Genomic DNA, 16410 nt, shown 5'->3' on the forward strand with positions numbered 1-16410 from the left:
AAACAATGTACTTTCCAGTTACTGGGCCCTGACGGTTTTAACACAGTGGTATTAATGATAAAAAGATCACAGATCCAACTGAAATAACAAACCATAATTTCAATATGACAGCGAATGACTGTCCATGACATGATAAACTATACGTTATACCTTACAATTTCCCAGTAGTAGGCCTACCTTGAGGCAGCTGAGGAAGGGAATGTTTTGGTGTAAAGAGATTACATATGAGGTCTCCCCAGTCTTCCCCTTTCCAGGACAAATATTTACTCAACAAACTCAAACGTCAAAGATATAAATACCTGCATCAGATCAACTCTTTCCTCACAACTCCTGGATGAAATCAATCTACTGTACTCTACCAGTAAAATAACGTCTGCACAACACGTAATTCTGCTTCCATTGGAACAGTGTGTTCACGCAGCAGGATGGGCTCATATCAATAAGAGGTTCCAGTAAGAATTGTTCTGTGGTCCACATGCAAACGAGAACATCATGACTGACGTAATGTACTGTATCTCTGTACCGCTGAGAATGTGCAGACTTTGTGTCACTTTCCTGACATGACAGAGCGCTGTTAGTAAGGATGTGCATGAGCTCATAGTAAAAGCTGACACTGAGCAGACAGCCAGACACCTCTCCTCTCTGACAGCTGGCCTGTAGTACTAGGACCCATGGCTTGTGTTGATATTTCACAGGCCTAATATAGGACCATTTCTCTCCTAACACATCTCAACCCAAACAGCTCAAAAATAACTCCATACACTCCTAACATGCAGACGTAATAAGACATCCAGCTAATACATTAGTCCAAACAGACCAGAAACAACTGAATATGTTTCTTAGCAACAGGCTAATAGTTTTGCAAAAGGGCAGGTTTTTCCCCACTAAACGTCCAGTCAAAACTGTGCTAGAACTATCGTGGTGGATACTAATAGACCACCACAAGAATCAGAAAACATATATCCTTTAATGTCTTTCTCCCTGAGTTTGTGCTTAAGCTATATAAGACCTCACCCATATCAGGACAACAGAGTACTACAACGTATGTTCCTAACTGTGCAGAGATGTCAGTGACAAAGCACTTAAAACCTTAAAATAACATCTTAAAGCACATTTGGAATTTATTCCAAACATACACTATCTATTCTTGACACATGCACGTGCCCTATTTTCAGGAAGGTGTACTACACAGAGTAAGTGTTTCTTCTATTCTTTTGGGTGCGAAACCTGTTTTATATGCTCCTACAGTGGAACTGGCCAGGCCTGCAAACAGCAGATTCTGCTCCAAGGAGTGCTTAGGTTCTTGTATACACAGAAAGGATACACATAGAAGAGGGTAAGTTGTAAACGTCAGCCTAAGAACAGTAAATTCAAACCGAGAAAGGCATGAGTAAAGCCTCAAACACATCATTTCTCAACTATTAGTACACAAGGAGCCGTAAGATTGAAGAGGTTTCATGCTTGAAATGGACTCCCAAGTTTCTTACAGCACTCAAAAGGTCCAGATTTCATTTTTTTGCTAAATATAGGGTGGCAACTTGAGAACAGAATCTACAGCACCCAACTAAAAGGAAACAAATACATTTTCTAATCTTATCTATTGCAGAAAAACTGATAATTCCTTATATATAAATGCATGTTCATTGGCAGCGCTTTAATGTACATTAAAGATGCAGAGTGGTGCAGTGGTCTAAGGCATCGCAGTGCTAGCTGTGCCACTAGAGATCCTGGTTCCAATCCAGGCTCTGTCGTAGCCGGCCGCGACCGGGAGACCCATAGGGCGGTGCACAATTGGTCCAGGGTAGGGGAGGGAATGGCTGGCAGGGATGTAGCTCAGTTGGTAGAGCATGGCATTTGCAACGCCAGGGTTGTGGGTTCAATTCCCACAGGGGGCCAGTATGACATTTTTTTATTAAAATGTATGCACTCACTAACTGTAAGTCGCTCTGGATAAGAGTGTCTGCTAAATGACTAAAATGTAAATGTAGGCTACAGATCAAGCATACTAAAACCAAGTTACAAATTTCATCACAGAACCTGGTTATCAGTGAAGGACAGCGTCTGTGTGCGTCTCTGACTGTCTGCAAGTCATGGCCCTACGCCTGCGTGCGAGGCACAATCTGCAGAAGGTAAAAGGAGGAAATGACTGTTTGATGCGGTTTGCTATGGTCTGCCAGTGTTGTGGACATGGCTGACTACAGCTAGCCAACTCTGCGTCATTGTGTCAACCTAATGTCACGTGGTCAAAACTCACTGCGCCAGCTAAGAGGTTCAGCAAAGGTCTGTAAGGTGAAACATGACTAATGTGCTGATCTAAATAATTTTAACCTGGTGAGGTATGCTTATTTAAGACTGAGTGGCACTTATCTAAAGACAGTTGGATGTGACACTTTTGCTTGTGTACAATCAATTCTTGATACAGTGCCTTGCAAAAGTATTCATCCCCCTTGGCATTTTTCCTATTTTGTTGCATTACAACCTGTAATTTAAATGGATTTTTATTTGGATTTCATGTAATTGACATAAACAAAATAGTCCAAATTGGTGAAGTAAAATAAAAAAAAATACTTGTTTCAAAAAATTCTAACAAATAAATAACGGAAAAGTGGGGCGTGCATATGAATTCACTCCCTTTGCTATGAAGCCCCTAAATAAGATCTGGTGCAACCAATTACCTTCAGAAGTCACATTATTAGTTAAATAAAGTCCAACTGTGTGCAATCTAAGTGTCACATGATCTGTCACATGATCTCAGTGTATATACACCTGTTCTGAAAGGCCCCAGAGTCTGCAACACTACTAAGCAAGGGGCACCACCAAGCAAGCGGCACCATGAAGACCAAGGAGCTCTCCAAACAGGTCAGGGACAAAGTTGTGGAGAACAGATCAGGGTTGGGTTATAAAAAAATATCAGAAACTTTGAACATCCCATGGAGCACCATTAAATCCATTATTAAAAAATGGAAAGAATATGGCACCACAACAAACCCGCCAAGAGAGGGCCGCCCACCAAAACTCACAGACCAGGCAAGGAGGGCATTAATCAGAGGCAACAGAGAACAAAGATAACCCTGAAGGAGCTGCAAAGTTCCACAGCAGAGATTGGTGTATCTGTCCATAGGACCACTTTAAGCCACAGAGCTGGGCTTTACGGAAGAGTGGCCAGAAAAAAAGCCATTGCTTAAAGAAAAAAATAAGTACACATTTGGTGTTCGCCAAAAGGCATGTGGGAGACTCCCCAAACATATGGAAGGTACTCTGGTCAGATGACTAAAATTGAGCTTTTTGGCCATCAAGGAAAACGCTATGTCTGGCGCAAACCAGTTATGCACGCTCAAGTTGTTTTTTCTGTCTTATTTCTTGTTTGTTTCACAATAAAAAATATGTTGCATCTTCAAAGTGGTAGGCATGTTGTGTAAATGAAATAATACAACCCCCAAAAAATCCATTTTAATTCCAGGTTGTAAGGCAACAAAATAGGAAAAATGCCAAGGGGGTGAATACTTTCGCAAGCCACTGTACATGAAAAACAGAGTTGCCTGTATATTTGTGACATCGTAGGCGGCTCTTAATGATTAGACACAGGATGACATTTATTGTCATGAGTTATGTCTGAGTGATTTCCCCTTAGATAGACCAGCTGCAAAGTAAAAATTGGCTATAATATAAAAATTAATGAACTCAAGAATTAGCTTTTTGGTCTTAATTTAAGGTCATGGTTAGGAGTGTGGTTAAGGTTAGGTTTAAAATCAGATTTTATGACTGTGCCAGCTAGTGAGCACTGCAGAGCTGCCTCCAGAACAAGATTCATGATGGAAAAAAAACGCTAACTTGCTGATTAGACCAGCAACATCAGGGAATTTGTGGATCATACACCATGGGATACAACATGATCTGTGACGTTAATGAGTATTGATGGGCACTAATAATGATGGGAGTTGAATACTATTAAACCTGCAAACTTACTTGCGTACACACACTTGACCATGTGGGCCTACACTATGACAGAATGCAATTAACAACCAAACTACAGCACATTTTATTATGAAAATAAGACAGGTTCATTTAAACATATCTTTCCAGGTATACATTACAGCTTAGGGGTAGAGGTGGGTGGGAGTCAACACAGTTATTGTCTGTCTCACTGCCTGTGTGCTTGTGTCTGTGGTACAATGGTGGGGAGGGGGGTCCATGGCCCATGAATACGACGAGTGATGATTGTGAGTGCTAGTGCTGAGCGATTAGTGCTTTTTGAGGTCGGTTCGGTTTCGGTTCAATTATTAAAAAATAATCACTGTTTGTTTATTTTTTTTAAACATTAAATGAATTATGAAATAGCTTTTTGATGGAAATTCCAAAGCCAGAACTAGTGAGCATTGAATTGCCAAAACATTGAAAATATTCCATTGTCTTTGTCAGGTCGACATCAATAGAAAAATAAGAAATTATTATGAAATAATACAATATTTCAGTTGTGTATATTACGTTTTTATTTGATGACTATTATTCCTTAAAGTCATAATTTCATCTCTACTCAGGAAGTAGCAGTCTGCCAGCCAGACGTAACGTTATTTAGGTGCTCCCCATACTGTACTGTCTTTAGTCATCCTATTTAGCTAGCCTGCCTAAGTAGCCTATGCTGCAGAGCTGTCTGATGAAATCCTTTGACTAGTTCTTCAAAGTAGATCAGGCATACTTTCACCAACTGTCTATCCCTCTCATCATTGTGTTATCTATCTCCCCACCAGCATCCCACATAGTTCTTGACATGATTTCTGTCTTGAATTATTTAATTTCTCTCTAGAGAAACAGCGCGTTGGGCTCACAAAAGAAGTTGGTCAATTAGTTGTTTAATAACCCCCCCCCCAAAAACAAAATGTTGGTTAATCGCTCAGCACTAGTGACCGTGTGTTCACTTGGCTTCCTGGACTTTTCTGGCACTCTGCTTCTCCTTTGCCTGTGGAGAAGACATACATTTGTTAGTGCCAGTGAGCAGCTGTCTGTGAGAGGTAAATATCACCCTCTAGTGGATATGTTGTATAACACTATACATCAAAACAGTTCAAAAGACTCAAAAGTTTGCCATATATTGCATGTACCTTGTAGAGAACCTTCAATTATCATCATACAACAAAATTATACACACAAAATTCAAGTTTCTGCATCGGCTAAAGAGACCTCACCTTTTCCACCAATGGTATCAACTGCTGGTATTCTGCCAGTGTCTTCAGTAGTTCCATGATGAAGGGTAGGTAGTTATGCTTTCGTCGAATGTTTTCGATCTATAAACGTAGTAAAAATAATTATATTTAAGACAGCTAAATACCCATACCATTATATTTATCAGCTATAGACCCATGGTCAGTGAACACACCTTGTATCGTTTGAGTTTCTGATTCTCCTCGTCGATCAGCAGCTGATACTTGGCAATTTCTGATTGGATGGAGCTGAGGAGGGTGCTGCTCTGGTCTGTGTCCATTGGCTCTTCCTGGGGGGGGGAAATGAGGGTGAGACAGCATTTCCATTCAGTCAAATGTCCAATCAGATTTTGCAGGACAGATGTGAGATTTACCGGCCATATCAAATACAAACCCATTTGAATGCCACCACATGTAGGGTCATGCTTTTTAGGAGTGCCCACTTGTCAATATCCTCTGTTTCAGTGTCAATTTATCTTTCCAAATGTCTGTGCCTCCATCCTTGATACAGTAGCTAGTTAGCTTGATTTGTACAGTTATCATTTTTAAGATAGCTGCTCGACCAGGCATTAGATTAGAGGAAGAAAAGGAAAACTCACTTAATCTTAACACTCCTGGAAATGTCTGTAAATTCTATTTTAGGGGGATTAATCTAGCAAAATGGTCAATTTCATGTGATTTATAGAGGATTTTATTTTTATCAGGATATTTTCTGCCGGACGGTAATGTTTAAATGTTTTAGTTATTTATTTATTTTTATCTGCCAAAAGCCGGCAATTACCAGCTAATGGAAACGCTGGGATGAGACCAACGTTACTTACCGCAGGTAGACTACATATTTCTTTCATCATTAGCAGCAATTTTAAAGGACTTGATAAATGACAGTGACATGGGTTGAAGTCTATCCATGGCCCGGGAGGTCTGGTAATTGAAAAGTCCTGGTCTGAGGGCTGCCCCAGGGAAATCATGGGTAACAGTGACACCACTTACAGTACCTCTGCAAGCTGAATCTGCAGCTCCGCTATCTTCCTCTCGTAAATCATCTTCCTGTCCGACACGATGGCCATCAGGTTGAAGCGGATCTCTCCCTCACTGTACCTGATAAGCGTGACGGAAGATGCAAGAGCTAGCATAAACACAAACAGCATCAATATGACGCACTAATCAACTGTGGTCAAAATGTAATGGATCAAAAATATTTACTTCTGTATTCTTTTCTCAATCACTGGCCGAACTGCGTTGATCCAATCGTCCTGGTTGCATACACCTGAAACACAAAACAAGAGGGGGTGAAACAGTAAATAACGTTATTAAAGATATATAGATTTCATGGTAGAGCAGTGACTATAGACATACAAGCATGTATCCTACTTTCCCACAGTCATATGGAGTTGCCTGCCTCAGGACCTGGACGACTTGCCTTATTAGAAGGAACCATTAATTCTGCTCTGTATCAGAGAATTCTACAGGAGAATGTCAGACCATCCGTCTGTGAGCTGAAGCGCAGCTGGGTCATGCAGCAAGACAATGATCCAAAACACACAATCAAGTCTACATGAAAATTGCTTAATAGCAACAAATTGGAAGTTTTGAAATGGTCTAGTCAAAGTCCAGACCTAATCCCAATTGAGATGTCATTGCAGCTAAAGGTGGCACAACCAGTTATTGAGTGTAAGGGGGCAATTACTTTTTCACACAGGGGAATTGGGTGTTGCATAACTTTGTTTATGAAATAAATATGTAATTGTTGTGTTATTTGTTCGCTTATGTTCCCTTTGGTGTAAAAAATAAAAAAATCACACATTTAGAAGAAAAAAAATTCAAATCATGTGTCCCACAATTATTGGCACCCCTGATGTTAATACTTTGTACAACCCCTTTTGCCAACAAGACAGCACTTAATCTCCTCCTATAACATTTCACAAGATTGGAGAACACAGAGAGAGGGATCTTTGACCATTCTTCTTTGTACAATCTTTCTAGATCATCCAGTGTCCTGGGTCCTCTCTTATGCACTCTCCTCTTTAGCTCGCCCCACAGGTTTTCGATTGGGTTGAGGTCTGGGGACTGAGATGGCCATGGGAGGACCTTGAGTTTGTGACTGCTGAACCATTTTTGTGTAGATTTTGCCACATGTTTTGGATCATTATCCTGCTGAAAGACCCAATGACGACCCATCTTCAGCTTTCTGGCAGAGGCCATCAGGTTTTTATTTAAAATGTCCTGGTAGTTCAAAGCGTTCATAATGCCATGCACCCTAACAAGGTTCCCAGGGCCTTTGGAAGAGAAACAGGCCCACAGCATCACAGATCCTCCACCATACTTCACGGTGGGCATGAGGTGCTTTTCGGCATACTCATCTTTTGTTTTACACCAGACCCACTTAGAGTGTTTGTTGCCAAAAAGCTCAATCTTAGTCTCATCTGACCAAAGCACACGATCCCAGTTGAAGTCCCAGTGCCGCTTAGCAAACTCCAGACGTTTACGTTTGTGAGTGTTCGTGAGAAAAGGCTTTTTCCTTGCATGCCTCCCAAACAGCTTGTTGGCATGTAGAGAGCGTCTGATGGTTGTTTTGGAGACTTTGTGACCCCAAGATGCCACTATTTGATGCAATTCTGTGACAGTGAGCTTAGGACTTTTTTTTACTTCTGTTACCATCCTCTTCACTGTGCGTTGTGGCAAGATAAACTTGGGACCTCTTCCAGCCTTGTTTGTCACTGTTCCAGTTGTTTTAAACTTCTTAATGATTCCTCTGACTGTAGATCCGGGCAAGTTAAGGCGAGTGGCTATTTTCTTGTAGCCATTGCCTGACTTATGAAGGTCGACACAAATCTGCCTTACTTGAATGGTGTGTTCTCTTGTCTTTGCCATGTTGACAAATGGGTAAGAGAATTAGGCCTCTGTGTCACGTCATATTTATACCCCAGGGAAACAGGAAGTCATGAATTACTAATTAAAAGTTCCTAGATACCCTGACCAACTTTAGCAACTACAGAAAATATATATATTTTTAAATCAATTAAAAATTTCAGCGGAATTGTTAGGGGTGCCAATAATTGTGGGACACATGATTTCAAGTTTTTTTTTTTCTAAATGTGTGATTTTTTTTTACCACCAAAGTAATGTACTTAAATAAAAGGTTGGATTTTTCACTTTTTTTGCATTTGGGTTCTATGTTGTTTAAAAAAATGAGAATTTTTGGAAGTCCTCGACCACATCTTAAACAGGGGTGCCAATAATAGTGGAGGGCACTGTATATATATATATTATATATATATACACACACACACATATCCTTTAAAAATATATATATTTCCCTTTATTACTTTCCAACCCCACCATCCCTTCCCTAATTGGAGTAAACAACAATGCTTAGGCCTCTACTTCATGCTTATACTATATACATTTTATGGACACAGTCAATAATTATATTTTGTTTGTTTTTACTCCTGAACTTCCTCTGATCATTTTCATGATGTCCATCTGGTATGCTTCTATGCGCCATATCTTTCTAACTGTGCTCTTTCACAACAGCTCACAATATATAACCTATATACTTATTATGGACACAGCATGTCTTACACTAGTTATCTTGTTGTTATTAGTTGTTATTAGTCCCATCCTTCAGCTCCATTCAACACCTCCCATCCATCTCTTAACGCCATCCATATTGGATTTCTATTTGCCATATATTTTTCAACTGTACTGTGATGTTTTACAAAAATTCTGAACCTCTCTATTCTCATTATTTCTAGTTTGCTAAAAGTATTATTATATTATTGATCGATTGACTATGACTTTTCAGATCACCCAGTAGTGCTATCTGCAGGGTCAGCTCCATGCAAATGGAGCTGTTGTTCTTAATGTTTTGTATACTCAGTGTATATGACCGGTATGTGCATACCGAGGTCGATGGGCCCTTCACGTAGTCCGTCCAGCTCATAGAGCCTGCCGTTGACAGGGACGTAACTCACAAAGTGGAATGCTTCCTCATCCTTCGCTGAAGACTTGGCATCAAACTCAAACATCTGCTGTCTGAAAACATAAAGAAACAATAAAATAAGATTGCAAAAATAAGAAATTGACAGTTACAGTATCTCACAAAAGTGAGTACACCCCTCACATTTTTGTAAATATTTGAGTAGATATTTTCATGTGACAACACTGAAGAAATGACACTTTGCTACAATGTAAAGTAGTGAGTGTACAGCTTGTATAACAGTGTAAATTTGCTGTCCCCTCAAAATAACACAACACACAGCCATTAATGTCTAAACCACTGGCAACAAAAGTGAGTACACCCCTAAGTGAAAATGTCCAAATTGGGCCCAAAGTGTCAATATTTTGTGTGGCCACCATCATTTTCCAGCACTGCCTTAAACCTCTTCGGCATGGAGTTCACCAGAGCTTCACAGGTTGCCACTGGAGTCCTCTTCCACTCCTCCATGACGACATCACAGAGCTGGTGGATGTTAGAGTCCTTGCACTCCTCCACCTTCTGTTTGAGGATGCCCCACAGATGCTCAATAGGGTTTAGGTCTGGAGACATGCTTGGCCAGTCCATCACCTTTACCCTCAGCTTATTTAGCAAGGCAGTGGTCGTCTTGGAGGTGTGTTTGGGGTCGTTATCATGTTGGAATACTGCCCTGCGGCCCAGTCTCCGAAGGGAGGGGATCATGCTCTGCTTCAGTATGTCACAGTACATGTTGGCATTCATGGTTCCCTCAATGAACTGTAGCTCCCCAGTGCCGGCAGCACTCATGCAGCCCCAGACCATGACACTCCCACCACCATGCTTGACTGTAGGCAAGACACACTTGTCTTTGTACTCCTCACCTGGTTGCCGCCACACACGCTTGACACCATCTGAACCAAATAAGTTTATCTTGGTCTCATCAGACCACAGGACATGGTTCCAGTCATCCATGTCCTTAGTCTGCTTGTCTTCAGCAAACTGTTTGCGGGCTTTCTTGTGCATCATCTTTAGAAGAGGCTTCCTTCTGGGACGACAGCCATGCAGACCAATTTGATGCAGTGTGCAGCGTATGGTCTGAGCACTGACAGGCTGACCCCCCACCCCTTCAACCTCTGCAGCAATGCTGGCAGCACTCATACATCTATTTCCCAAAGACAACCTCTGGATATGACGCTGAGCACGTGCACTCAACTTCTTTGGTCGACCATGGCGAGGCCTGTTCTGAGTGGAACATGTCCTGTTAAATCGCTGTATGGTCTTGGCCACCGTGCTGCAGCTCAGTTTCAGGGTCTTGGCAATCTTTTTATAGCCCAGGCCATCTTTATGTAGAGCAACAATTCTTTTTGTTCAGATCCTCAGAGAGTTCTTTGCCATGAGGTGCCATGTTGAACTTCCAGTGACCAGTATGAGGGAGTGTGAGAGCGATGACACCAAATTTAACACACCTGCTCCCCATTCACACCTGAGACCTTGTAACACTAACGAGTCACATGACACCGGGGAGGGAAAATTGATAATTGGGCCCAATTTGGACATTTTCACTTAGGGGTGTACTCACTTTTGTTGCCAGCGGTTTAGACATTAATGGCTGTGTGTTGAGTTATTTTGAGGGCACAGCAAATTTACACTGTTATACAAGCTGTACACTCACTACTTTACATTGTAGAAAAGTGTAATTTCTTCAGTGTTGTCACATGAAAAGATATACTCAAATATTTACAAAAATGTGAGGGGTGTACTAACTTTTGTGAGATACTGTATATCTCATTAGCAGAGCAACTCACATGGTATTAAAATCAAAGCCTTTTTTCTCCCAATCTCGAACTCGGTCTTATGAAAAACTACACACAATCAAAAATGGCAGTTTGTCTGCATACAGCTAAGCCTTCAATTTGTCTAGTGATGTCTGCGGTGAGACTATCATTCTCTGAAATCAAAAGAGTCAACTCACCTGGCAAAGCTGTTGTGAACTTGTCGAATAACTTCAGAGTTGCTGAGAGCCAGACCTTTCATCTTTATAGAAGAGAATATCATCAATGTGTGGGTGTTATGCACATCCCAAGGACAAAAACACAGACTGAAAATAAAGAACAGCCTGCATAAAGTAAACGCTGCCTACTCTTAGCATAAAATGACATCAATAACCAGAATCATGCACAACTTACAGCAGCATCGAAGCTGAGTGAGAATTCTCTGAACTCTGTGAGTGTCTCTCCCAGCAGCATATCAGTGTGAGTGCAGTTCAGCAGCACACTCACAATGGCCTGGGTAGCACATGCGTTATTTATCACCTGAAACAATACACACAGAGAGACATTAGACATATGAGATCCTGTCAGACGCTCTTAACCAGAGTGACTTACAGTCAATACATTGAACTTTTAAAAAAAACATCAGTTACTGCAAGTAGACTCTTCTTCAAAATAGCAGCTATCAGCAGAATCAGTGCCAGGAAGAAAAACAACTTCTGAAAACACTTTGAATATGTGCAAACGCTCTGCAATACATACAATGAATACATAGTTTTCTCCTGTCAAAGATAATAATCATAATAATAATAATAAATAATATGCCATTTAGCAGACGCTTTTATCCAAAGCGACTTACAGTCACTCGTGCATACATTTTTGTGTATGGGTGGTCCCGGGGATCGAACCCACTACCTTGGCGTTACAAGCGCCGTGCTCTACCAGCTGAGCTACAGAGGACCAAGATGTCTAACCAAACCATGTACCTGCTTGGCAAAGAAGATGTTGTCAAGCCTTGAATCCTGAACGATAGATCCTGCTGGCGCCTCACCTGGCTGCCACTTGAACAGGAAGATCAACCCATGAACTGGTCTGGAAGTAAGGAAGAGAAACCTATTATTATGAATTTGTGAAGTGAACTGTTTCGAAGCAAAGAGATTAGGGCATGGCTTACTTCAGGTTTTCAAAGTTCTCTGGTTCCATACTCCATATTTCTTCCACCTGAGCTCCTTTACAACCTGAGTTAGTAGAAATGAGAAATCTGGGTTAGTTACTATGATGGATAGTGAACAGGACACTACCTATGCAATTTAACTAGTTACCGTTAGCTATGCAGTTGACAAGACTCTAGCCATTTGAATTCGCAGAGGATTGCACCAACTATGACCAGTTTATCTAACTAGCTAGGCCTTCATAATGTGTACAATATTCAATTGGAAAGGCATGCAGTCAAATTGATTCTAAAGGAATTTCAGTACTCAGCTAGTTAACCCAGATACGGAACCAGCGAGTGTCATGTTAACATGCTATCTCATCATGCTTAGTTAGCTACCACGCTGGAATAAATGACGCCCCTAGCTAACTAGCACGTTAGCTATAGCAGATAGCTAGATGGTGTTCAATCTGATTCACAAATAGCTAGCTAGCTATGTTTATGAAATTTGCTGCACTGCAATCTAACACTATGGCCACAAAGGATGTGCGTAGCCAAGGCTACTTAGTTAGCGCATAGACTTTGCTGCTAGGGCTTGTTGGCAATCTAGCTAGCAGGTATTGGTAGCATGCTAGCTACCTATCGTATAGCACACTCACCAAAGCCTTTGATCAATTCTGTGAAAACCCCAGGATCACTTTCCATAAGACACCATTCTCCTGCGCTTCCAGCCATTATGATTATTTTTTTTTAATTCAAGAACGACTGTAGGGCAAGTAATTTTATTGCAGTATTTTTGCAGCAGACTAGCTTATATCTGTAGTGGCTAGCTTAGCTACTTAGCTAGTAAAATGAATCAACCCGCTGCGTACAAGCAATATCTCCCGGCAGGTCTTTCAACAGAAATCATGTGCAAATCGCCTATGGGGTAGAAGAAGGGGGGCTGTCTGCAAGGGATATTTTTTAAAAACATTTTAGTAATTTAGCAGACGCTCTTATCCAGAGCGACTTACAGTTATTAAGTGCATACATTTTTCATACTGGTCCCCAGTGGGAATCGAACCCACCACCCTGGCGTTGCAACACATGTATTAGTATATATTATATATAATTGTCATTCTATTGGGCAATTCAAATGTTGCCATATAACGGTGTTACTTCGCAAAAAATAATAAATAACACATTGTGACAACTAACACATTGCTGCTTTTATTACAAAGCACTACCTTAATTTTAACCAGTGTATCATGTTAAACCAGTTAATGTACCTCTTACTTCACAGGCATGCAAATAATTAGGTGCAGTCCTCCCTTGTTGAAAAGATTGGAGTTTAATTCTTTAAAATACTGTACATTCCCTGAATGTAGAGGAAGGGCGATGTGTGCATCTTGGTAAATAGACAACATAGAACCCATATAATGTATCACACAAAGTCGAGCAAACATGAGATAAATACAGGATGAATTACAGTGAGAATTAGAACGGTTAGTCATTTGGTGGACTCAAACTGTCCACTGCCCGAGCCTTCAGAGTTAGTTTTCATGCAGCACGGGGCACATTGTTCTATCAGAGGCAGCAGCTTTCCCTTCTGGTGTAGCTCCTTTGTGTCAGAGCCTCCTCCAATGCAGTTTCCATTGATGAAGACCCTCGGCACCTGAAACCACAGGTAATAACGAAGTAATGCCATTAAAATAACTTACACTAAATTGTGCTCAGTAAACTAGTTCAGTTCAGCTGTTCTGTTTGTGTGTGTGTTCATAATAATCAGAACGATGTCCCTACTGGTCTGGTACCAGTTGTGTTAACGCAATCAGTCAGTAACAAGAACAAACTATTGCTATCAACATCAACGAGATAGCAACATACAGTCAGGTCAAACGTCAGAAGGAGCAGTAGAATCAGCAGATACATACTGTACATCTATGTAGCATACATATTACATTTAGGGTAAAACATGAACAGTATTCAATCAACAACCTACTTTTCACTTTGAGGGTTACAGAGAATTCTCTGTTATACTAAAGCTAAGGTGACATATGCGAGATGTAATGTGATATGTAATTTAGCACATAGCAATGTAAAACACCATGGCAAAATAGATTGCAGAATGCAAATTGGTCATGACATAAACATGAGGTTGTTTCATACCGTTCTGGCACCGGTCATCTGAGCCAAGGCCTCTTGTAGTCTTCTTCCATCATTGTGTTCATCCAGCTCGATCACCTTGTATGTAGCACCAATTTCATTGAATACATTCTTGGCCATTTTGCAATATGGACAAGTGGTCTTGGAGAATATGACAATGCAGTTATGAGACACCACCTCCTGAAGAGAAAAATAAAATCAATGTGAGACCAAGTCACTAACATACACACAGAATCATATGAGATGAAAATGTGAATTTTTACCTGTAGAAACTGGCCACACGCTGCTGTGCTTGACGGACCACTTGAGCCAAAGGATGTGAAGTTCCCCATCCTGAAAGAAGGACACACACAGGTTGTTAACTAGCTAACGTTATGTCAGTAATGTAAATAGTTAGCTAACTAGCTAGCTAAAGCATTGATACAGACATGCACCATCCCATCAATGAAAATATTGTAGCAATAACCTTAAACATGTCAAAGCGTGTGCAGAAGAGATTATCCCTATTATCAGTGATAATAGAACAATTAAACAGGTGAGACTCAGTTTGTATTTTGTGTCCATTCTGATGCCAGCTAGCTATCTTCATCTGTAGTGTTAGCTAGCAAACTGTCGAAAATTCACAGCAAGGCACTGGCTGGGTACTAATCTGAAGGATTAGTTTGCGGTGGGAAAAGGATTACTGCAACCATCAATTGGCTACCGATCTTCACGAGACTCGTAAACATTAGAATGCTGGTCACATTTATTTATTCGCTAGCTTTCCAGTTTCGCCGTCCAAATACATTACGATAGTTTACAATGAATAACACATGGCTGCCTACAGACATTATACAAATATTGACATTTTAATGTTAGCTAGCAGGGAAAGTGACCTTCGGCAACCGTTCCATGCGAATCTGGACAGGAATCCTCCTCGCGCTAACATCATTAGCAAAGAGAAAACAAATAACATATAATCAAGCTGTTGGCCGTGGTGGAACATGCGGTTAATATACACTCAGTAGTGTAGTAAAACATTAGCGTTTCTGGGTGACCACTACCTCTGCTTTCTCTGTTTACGATTTACAATTGGCCGCACATGCTTACCTTGACTACAGGAAGTACATTATTATGCAAGAGGGGTGTGTCAAAGACATTTATAACTAACCCAAGATAGTTCATCTGTGTCGTTTACAGTGGGAGCAAATGAAGCGTAGTGGGCAGAACACGCAAGGAGGTAGGCAAAGCACGAACTATCGAGATCCTATTGGCGTGTTGTAGCATGTATTTGTATATTTCCGTTACGGAATGCATCCTCAATGAAGTGCGCGTGTGCACAAACTCCATTCCGCTTTGCACTACTTCTAAAGAACGCAATTTAAATAAATAAAAACTTTGACAAACCGTCAAGTCTATAAAACGTAGTGCACTGTGTTCGTAACATATTTTAGTTTTGGGAACTGAAAAATGTATTGAGATCAGATGTTTCATCGATGACAAAATTAGCAGAATGTCGGCCCAGTTTCACATAGTTCCATCCTCTCCCACTACCCGCGACTGGACTTCCTCACTACCATATTTGGTGGGAGAAAATCTTCTTCTTCTTCTTCTTCTTCTTCTTCGAGATTGGGTTGGCAGGTAGCAGCCAACTTTTAAGGTGCATACACTGCCACCTACTGTACTGGAGTGTGAGGCCAGTCACGGCCTACCTAAATGTAATTATCTTCATGAGTCCTGTTCCTCTAAGTAAAACAGAGCCCTAAACATCACTTCCCTCCCCTTTCCTCCCCCCACTACACTACACTACCCAAACCCCAACCAGCCTCTCTAAACCCTTTCACACAATCTCTCCCTATCTATGTCATACAGTTAAAAAAATATCAACACATGCTCCACTGTTTCCTCCACTCAACACTCATCACACAGACCTCTTTCATGTCTCCCTTTCATCCACAACATGGCATTTAAACCTGTGTGCCCAAACCGAAGTCTACTCCACACAACCGAAGTCTACTCCACACAACCGAAGTCTACTCCACACAACCGAAGTCTACTCCGCACAACCGAAGCTACTCCACACAACTTCCTCTCTACTACATCCCATACTCCCTGCCTCTTCCTTAACTTTTGCCCGGATCAAGGACCTGCGGCCCAACAGGACCTGAATATCTACCCCCTCTCTCCTTACCGCACTTTTAGCCACCACAT

The 16410-nt window shown here is 41.1% G+C and overlaps 2 protein-coding genes across 3 annotated transcripts; both read right to left on the reverse strand.

The window, feature by feature from the left end:
* Nucleotides 1–4020: 4020 nt before the first annotated feature.
* On the reverse strand, nucleotides 4021–12987 carry LOC311131322 (ubiquitin carboxyl-terminal hydrolase isozyme L5-like). The gene is made up of 11 exons (XM_084164229.1): nucleotides 12735–12987; nucleotides 12097–12160; nucleotides 11909–12014; nucleotides 11340–11465; nucleotides 11126–11187; nucleotides 9103–9233; nucleotides 6402–6465; nucleotides 6194–6296; nucleotides 5375–5488; nucleotides 5184–5282; nucleotides 4021–4957 (listed from the first exon to the last, which is right to left on the reverse strand). Exons 1-11 carry the CDS (start codon nucleotides 12808–12810, stop codon nucleotides 4913–4915), a joined length of 990 nt encoding a protein of 329 aa, XP_084020355.1. The 5' UTR covers nucleotides 12811–12987; the 3' UTR covers nucleotides 4021–4912.
* Nucleotides 12988–13386: 399 nt separating this feature from the next.
* glrx2 (glutaredoxin 2) lies at nucleotides 13387–15771 on the reverse strand. 2 transcript variants are annotated; one of them, XM_084164231.1, is made up of 4 exons: nucleotides 15371–15771; nucleotides 14484–14553; nucleotides 14224–14400; nucleotides 13387–13729 (listed from the first exon to the last, which is right to left on the reverse strand). In XM_084164231.1, exons 1-4 carry the CDS (start codon nucleotides 15382–15384, stop codon nucleotides 13565–13567), a joined length of 426 nt encoding a protein of 141 aa, XP_084020357.1. In that variant the 5' UTR covers nucleotides 15385–15771; the 3' UTR covers nucleotides 13387–13564. The 2 variants fall into 2 exon arrangements, with proteins under 2 accessions (XP_084020357.1, XP_084020356.1); XM_084164230.1 differs by lacking the exon at nucleotides 15371–15771 and adding an exon at nucleotides 15096–15318.
* Between the last annotated feature and the right edge of the window lie 639 nt (nucleotides 15772–16410).

The sequence above is a fragment of the Coregonus lavaretus genome (assembly GCF_964263955.1).
Source record: "Coregonus lavaretus genome assembly, chromosome: 6".
In the NCBI taxonomy this organism is placed as follows: domain Eukaryota; kingdom Metazoa; phylum Chordata; class Actinopteri; order Salmoniformes; family Salmonidae; genus Coregonus; species Coregonus lavaretus.